Source organism: Condylura cristata, unplaced genomic scaffold (genome assembly GCF_000260355.1).
Source record: "Condylura cristata isolate star-nosed mole 26May11 unplaced genomic scaffold, ConCri1.0 scaffold00041, whole genome shotgun sequence".
NCBI classification, from domain to species: Eukaryota; Metazoa; Chordata; class Mammalia; order Eulipotyphla; family Talpidae; genus Condylura; species Condylura cristata.
The window spans coordinates 2,227,040-2,234,798 of NW_004567142.1; the positions used below are offsets into that span (position 1 = coordinate 2,227,040).

The 7,759-nt window shown below is 50.1% G+C and overlaps 1 protein-coding gene across 2 annotated transcripts in view; it reads left to right on the forward strand.

Moving 5' to 3' along the window:
* The first annotated feature begins 1,035 nt into the window (after window positions 1–1,035).
* The window catches only part of LOC101629574 (carcinoembryonic antigen-related cell adhesion molecule 6-like), a 10,958-nt gene continuing 4,234 nt past the window's right edge, over window positions 1,036–7,759 (forward strand). The window contains exons 1-4 of one of the 2 annotated variants that reach the window (XM_012733666.1): window positions 1,036–1,183; window positions 3,169–3,525; window positions 5,860–6,138; window positions 6,513–6,770. In XM_012733666.1, coding sequence (XP_012589120.1) covers window positions 1,120–1,183; window positions 3,169–3,525; window positions 5,860–6,138; window positions 6,513–6,770 — 958 coding nt within the window. In that variant the 5' untranslated portion in view covers window positions 1,036–1,119. The remainder of the gene's footprint in view (window positions 1,184–3,168; window positions 3,526–5,859; window positions 6,139–6,512; window positions 6,771–7,759) is intronic. The other variant, XM_012733667.1, reaches the window with a different exon arrangement.

Genomic DNA, 7,759 nt, shown 5'->3' on the forward strand with positions numbered 1-7,759 from the left:
CCCCACCTCTGTCCTTTCTTTCCAGGACATGAGGAAACCTCCCCCTTAGCACCAGGAGCTGCAGCATCTGAGATACCTGGTCCCAGGTCTCCATCTCTGGCATCAGAGACCAGTTGGGTGACGCTGGCACCAGAGGGGCTCCTCCCCAGTCCTCACTCAGCTGTCCCATTCTCACCCCAGAGATTCTCTGTGACCCTCCTGCCTGGAGAGAATCCAACCTTCCCAGAGCTTTGAGACACTGGGGAGGCCTTGTACCTGGCCGGGTTCCTGTGTCACAAACAGAAGTCATCCCCTGGGTTTTGGGATTTCTGGTCTCTGTGGGGTGCTGACAGATCCCAGATCAGGACACAGCACAAGCACATGGGGTGGGAGGTCCCTCTGAGGCACAGGGGTCCCCTCAGTCTCTCTATGGAAAGTGAGCTCCGCGGGCTAGGATGACCAGCATCACCTGGGACATAGGGAGCCTCAGACTCTCGGGTCCCCCCTCACCTACCAGGTCAGGAGCTGTGTGTTTCCCAAGATCTGTAGCCCCTCCCTGTGCACAGGACGGGGAGAGAGGCTCCCACCTATCATCATGGGGTCACCTCTCTGGGCACCCTCCTTCCTTGGGCAGCTGCTGGAGCAGCTGGCATCACCTGGGCATTCATGATCTTTATAAAGTTCCACAGGTGATTGTGCACAGGTGGGACGAAACTGTGACAAGAGTCCTGCTGTGCCCCCACTCCCCTGCTCTGACAGGAAAAGCTAGAAAGAGGACTATGCTCCCCAGCCCAGAGCTGTGGGGAAACCCTGGGTACCAAGCCCCAGATTTGTGTTTACCCAAACAATATTTGTGTGTGGGGGGTGGTAAATCACAACCTAAGAAGGCAGAATCTCAGCAGTTCTCAGTGACCTGAATAAAAAAGGGAAGAGGAAGAAGAGGGCCAGAGAGGTTAGGAGGAAGGAGGGTCCTGGGAAGAGAACCCGCCCTAAACCATGTGACCCAGCAAAACCCTCCTGCCCCAGAAAGAGGCTTGGCACTGAGCAGGAAGCACCTCAGCCCCGAACACTCAGCTGTGCCTGGAACCTTCTGGAGCCCAGCCCCTCTCTCAGAGGAGCCCAGAGCAGGCAGCAGATGCCATGGAGACCCCCTCAGCCCATGGACACAGAGGGCGGGCCCCCTGGACGGGGCTGCTGCTGGCAGGTGAGAGGGCCAAAAGAGACTGGCTGGTTCTTCTCAGAGGACAGGGCTCTGAAAGGGGACAGAGGGCTTTTATTTGGGCCTGAGGAGAGAGGACAGGGGAGCAGACGGCATGGGGGATCCAGGAGCTCAGCAAGAGGAAATTCACATTATCTGGAAGTGGTGAGAGAAAGAGAAAAATCACCATTAATTTCTATTAACTTCCCAGGTCATTCATCACTTGATAATATTTGAAGACTAATGATAAAATAACTATTTATGTGAAGTGAAACCTAAACCTAATCAAGGTCACAAACATTTTCTACCTCCATGCTCAGAAATTGGCAAATAAACCAGGTCATGGAGGCTCTGGGGACACTCACTCACTCACCCTCAGGGCCTGGCAGCCTGTCCCGCCAGTAGGGGGACAACATAATCAGACAAGTCCCTGCCCTCACAGAGCTTGTGTTCCAGGAGGAGAGACAGACCACAAAGATCTCGAAGGTGCTGACAGGTGCCCTGAAGGGCACCGAGCAGGGAAAGGTCACACCGTGAGGACGGAGGGTCTTCACAGCAGGGGTCCGGGAGGCATCTCCCAGGGACACCCTGAGTGCAGAGAGGAGTGTGGAGGACACACACCTGGGAAGGGGTATTCAAAACAAAGGAGATAACAAGTTTATAGGGGCTAAAGCAAGAGTTGTCATGGTGCTAACCCTGGGCCAATAGGAGACACACATACCCCCACCCTCCACACACACTGAAGTGCGAGGGCTCAAAAGACCTGTTCAATCTCCAGCGCCTGGTCTTTCTGTTCCAATATAGAGATTCAAATTGACTTGATTGACTTCCAACACTGTGTCTCATAGTAGTGAAGTGGACACCTTGTCTTGTGCCTGACTTAGGGTTCAGTTTTTCACCATTGCATATGTTGTTAGCTGTGGGTTTGTTATATTTGGCCTTTATTATGTTGAGATATGTTCTCTCTCTCCCCATGTTTTTTTTATTGTAATAGTTTATTTTTACATCATGTGGTGCCTTTTTCCATCTCAGTTGTAATCCCATGTAATTCACCCATGTGCCATCACCATAGTCCCATGGACATCCCCTCACCCCATTTTTGACCGCATTCCCCACTCCACCCCCGTAAAATGTCTCTGGTATATAGTTGTTCATCATCATTATTATTATTATTTTCCCCCTGGTCCTTTATGCTCCTGCTATGAGTGAAACCATCTGGAATTTTTCTTTTTCTTTGTGGCTTATTTCACAAAGCATGATCCCTTCCAGCTCCATCCATGTTGCTGCAAAAGGCATGAGTTTATCTTTTTTGATCATTGAGTAATGTTCCATTGTGTATATGTACCACATCTTTTTAATCCAGTCATCTACTTTTGGGCATTTGGGTTTACTTTTGGACATTTGGGTTGATTCCATGTCTTTCCTATTGTAAATAAAGCAGTGTTTTGACTAGTAGTGTCTCCCCCCATGTTTTTAAAAGTTTTTATTTTTCCTCATAAATGGATGTTGAAGCAATGTTCTAGCTTGAAGGTCACAGTGGGAAGATCGCCCCTTTCTGTGCCTGTGACCAACCGACTGTTGTCGCCTTAGGTTGTCTGGCGAGGGCACGTGGCTCAGGACTATTCCCCAAGAGCACACATCCCTGGCTCCCAACATAAGAACAAATGTTAAGCAAAATGAGTCAGAAGGAGAAAGAAAAATACCAGATGGGATACAGAGAAAGAAGACACAGGAACAGAAAACTAAATTAAAACAAACCCAAGGAATCTGACTATAGGGGTGCAGCTACTGGAGTGGGAAGCAGAGGATGAAAGGCAGTGGACCCAGTGGAATATTGTGGACAATAGCAGGTGCGTTAGTATTAGAACTAACACCTGAAGTGGTATGAACCTACACCCTCAAGTTACATACTGTGTTGTAAACATTGCTCCCAAAATTAAAATAATACAATAAGAATCCAAAGTGATAAATTTCTCTCACTTCCCTCCTAGTCTTGGTCTTGATCTTCTGGACTCTGCCCACCTCCACCCAGCTCACTATTGAGTTTGTGCCACCGAGTGCTGCAGAAGGTATGGACGTTTTCCTACTCGCCCACAATCTACCAGGGAACGTTGATGGCTATTTCTGGTACAAGGGGGAGTCTGGGGGGGCCAATGAACTAGTTGCCTCTTACATAATAGCCACTAACGTAATCACCAAGGGCCTTGCACACAGCGGTCAAGAGATCATCTACCCCAATGGGTCCCTGTGGATCCAGAACATCACCCCAGCACACACAGGATCCTACACCCTCAAAGTCACGAAGAGCAACCTAACAGAAAGAGTAACGAGGCACCTCTCCATTCACCGTGAGTGATGCCTCTCTGAGCTCTGGAAGCTGGTGGGCGAATCTGTTTCACACACACAGGATGGACAAGCCTGAAGGGGCCTCCATCTCCCTCTACCTACGTGGAGTCTGAGAATTTAGAACAGGACATATGGTGGAGACAAAATCTGTAAGCTCAGAATTCCTTTTCCAGTTGCCAGATTCTGCCACATTCTCTGCCAAGGGAAGGACCATCTGAAGGGAATCATTTTCTCAATCCAGACAAAAGAGACCAGCCTCATCCAACCTCCTGGGTCTGTGCTTGCAAACAGGACCCTGAGGGAGACCCTGCAGGCCTTGATCAGGCACTGACTTTGAGGCCCTAGGGATCCTCACAGAAAAGCTCAGCCCTGGGCTGCTGCACCCAGGTTGCTGTCCCTGGGGTTCTGGCTCTAGTGGCCCTGGGGGCCTGTGTCAGGTTCGGGTTTTGACCTCCTGGCAAGGGCTGAGTAGGAGCAGTAATAATCTGGCTCTTGTGAGTCCCGAGGTCCCTAAACTCATCACCTGGAAGGGCTCAGCCCCCAGAACCATGTGGGAGCACAATTCTGAGGCTCAGCATGGAGAGCACAGAAAACAAGTTTCCCAGGCCATCAACTAACTGTCCTAGGGGCAGAAAAGACTCCAAAAAAAAAAAAAGGTCAGGTCCCTAGGGAGGAACAGGGGAGGGAAGAAGCTCTTGGCAGCTTCTCCTCCAGCAGGGAACAGCCCAGGGATCATCTCCCCAGAGACAAAGAAAAACAGACGTCCTTCACTTGGGCAGCCCTTCCATGTAAACTTTGGGTTAATTAATGATGAACAACTGAAGATTCGTTCAAGGCAGTATAACAAGCCTGAGTTCATTTACCATTTACCTAGTTTTAGGTGGGGAAACTGAAGCACAGGGAGATTTGGTCACCGGATGTGGGTCCCACATTCCATGAGTGACCAGTCCCAGAGTTCTGCCTGTACACAGCCCAGCCACTCCTGAAGGGGCCTTGTTAGACACTCGAAGACCATGAGAAAGCCTTTGGTTCCCATCCTTTCTTCTCAGGCATCCTCAGCTCCAAGGCAAAGGTTCTGTCTGCGAAATGAAAGTTAAGTGGAGAGTTCAAACCATTTGCGTCAACAGTCAGTTCCAGGAAAGTCCAGGCCCACTTAGGGCCCATCCACACCTCCCTACACGGCCCTTGAAATCACTTTGCTTCCTGATATGAGTGTCACTCCCACTGGTGTAAAACAGAAAGGCCTTTGCCTTCTCACCCCCCACTCTACCTGCGCCTGCACAGGACCCCCTGGAACAACCTCAGTTGTTTTTTGATACAGGAGGGAGGAATGAATGGTGATGCACGAGTGAGCAGATGAATGACCCTCCACATCTCAGTGTGGCCTGAAGATGTGCGGGGCTCTGGCAGGCTGAGCCCCAGAAGCTCCCTGTCTCCAGGGTCAGGACCCAAATTCTGTCCTCTCACCACCTGTCCCCACGCCATGTCTCCTCCACCCGGGAGTTGCTGTTTCCCACCCAAGTCATCATCTTCTGACCATCGAGTGGTCCTGGGGGGGCTGCAGACCTTGCTCCAGGCGCTTGGGTGCTCTCTACAGAGAAGCCTCCAGAAACTGGTCTAGACCTTTGAGGCTTGAGTAATAACTTTCTTATATTTTCTGAAATTTTAACTTCTCCATAGCTGCCAAGCACAAATGGTCCAGGCAGCCAATTTGTTTTTGTTTTCAACAAAACTACACCCTTCCCCTTTGTAATAGTTCTATGTTTGAAATTATTGATATATATTTAGGGGGGAAAATCAAGTCTTACTCCCTCAGCAAAGGGAGAAGAGACTCCCCAGGCCAAGAGCAGATTCCACAGTTCTGCTGCCGAAGCCAACGGCTCCTGCTTCCTCTCTCTATCCGGCTCATGTCTAATCTTGACCATGATCTGCCCTTTGGGGTCACTGTCTCATCCCAGTCTTGGTCCCTGGACAGATCTGCCCACGCCCTGTGTCTTGAGTAATGTGCTGACTGGGATTGCCCCTGGTCTCCCCCAGTGTCAACCCCCAGACTCTGAGCAGGCTGGTCAGAACTGGTAGAGACGCTGGCGTCTCAGTCTTGTTCTGGTTCTTTCCTCCACCCAACACTGTGCATAGCAAACACTAAGAAAGTCTGTCTTCCCCCAGACATGGAGCAGGTGGCCTCACGCCCTCCTGCACCTGTTTGGAGATGCACACCTGCCTTGTGCTTTAAGGACTCGGGTTGACTGAGTGGTGAGAGATGCCAGCTCTGATGGAAGATGCCTTTGGAATCCAAGCTGCCCCACAAGACAGAGTTTCCTCTGTTGCCCACACAGAGTGGTTACCCAAACCCTACATCATAAGCAGTAACCCCGACCCTGTGGAGCACCAGGACCACGTGGTGTTAACCTGTGAACCTGAGATTCAGAACACGACCTACCTGTGGTCCATCAACAGCCAGAGCCTCCCGGACAGCAACAGACTGAAGCTGTCCATGGACAACAGGACCCTCGTGCTACTCCGGGTCACCAGGGCTGACACAGGGCCCTATGTGTGTGAGACCCAGAACCCAGCGAGCACCCGCCGCAGCGACCCATTCACACTAAATGTTCTCTGTGAGTAACTTCTGTCCCAATGCCGTCCGGGCTGCCCCCACCCACACAGCCAGAGCCCAGATCCCATCGTCCCTCTCAGGTCTGAGTGCACGACCCTCACCCTGGGTACCCGGGCTGGTCATGACTTCCTGTCCCAGGCTAAGGTCCAGCCCTAAGGCAAGATGGGGGGGGCTGCTCCTGGGCAGGGGGATTCAGGGTCCACAACCTGATGAGGGAGCAGGGGAGTGTCTCCAACTCAGGAGCCAGCCTCAGGGGTGGTGGTAGAACTATTTAAAACAAGGTGACTCCAGCTCAGAGGGACACTGAGGCCCTTGTAAGCCCAGGGGCTCCCTCCCTTTGATAAATCACATGTGGCTTTGTTCTGTTTGCTCCAGATGGCCCGGACACCCCCATAATTCTCCCCCTACAATCTTACTACCATCCAGGGAAAATACTCAGCCTTACCTGCCATGCATACTCTAACCCACCCCCACAGTATTCTTGGCTAATCAATGGGGAGTCCCAGGAATTCACTCAGCAGCGGCTTTTTATCCCCAACATCTCTGTGAGTGACAGTGGAGTCTACACCTGCCTGGTCCACAACACTTTCACTGGTCTCCAAAAGAGCACAGTCAAGGTTATCATGGTCTCTGGTAAGTGGCTCCCTAGACCGTTAGCACCATCTCTGGGGTGGAGTCTGTTAACTTCCAGAAAAAAAAGTTGGAAATCCTTGCTTTCCAGCTTGCGCCTATAGACACAAACTAGCCCCAAGTCTGTGCCTGAACGCCCCACTATATTTCTGTGGACCCTCCCTCACCGTCGTCTCTTACTTATCATGGCAGAAGAAATGGAATGTGGGAACAAATTTTCTCAAGCCCAGAGGATTTTTGATATTACTGTAGATGAAGTTGGGTTTTTTTTCCTTTTTTAGAATAGATCATTTTAATAGTTTATTTTTGCATCACTTTGTGCCTTTTTCCATCTCAGCTGCAATCCCCATGGACTTGCCATCACCAATTCATCCGGATGTCATCAACATAGTCCCATGCAGGCCCTCCCACCCCCGCCGTCCCATTTTTGACCCCATTCCCCACTCCAATCCTGTAAAATGTCTCCGGTATAATGATTTTGTGTCCTTTGGATAGAATAGTTTAGCTTACTTCTAGCTCTGTCATTTTAAGACAGAGGAAGAAAAACATGAGTCACCATTAAAAGTAACTGCTAGCTTACCACTTATGCCAACCAGCTGCCACTCATCAGCCTATCAATTCTCTATGATCTTTTCTACCATCTTCTCCATAAGTATAACAATACCTTCACAGAATGATTTATGAGGCTTAATTCCATAATGAACACGAAAGACTCACCATGTTGATGAAGTTGTTTTTTTAATTTCCTTTTTTGGATAGTTTATTGCAGAGTTTAGAAACACGACAGACTTTATGTTCACTGAGACTGTGCAACTTTGAAGGATTTGTTTATTCAAACAGTTTCTGTGGGATGCTTAGGGGTTTTGCTGTATATGTTCATGCCGTCAGGACGTCCTCACCCTAGATGACCCTCACCCTGATCAAGCTGGACCACCTTCTTCTCAGTTTGGATGCATTCCCTCTGTCTGTTTCTCTCTCTCTCTCTCTCTCTC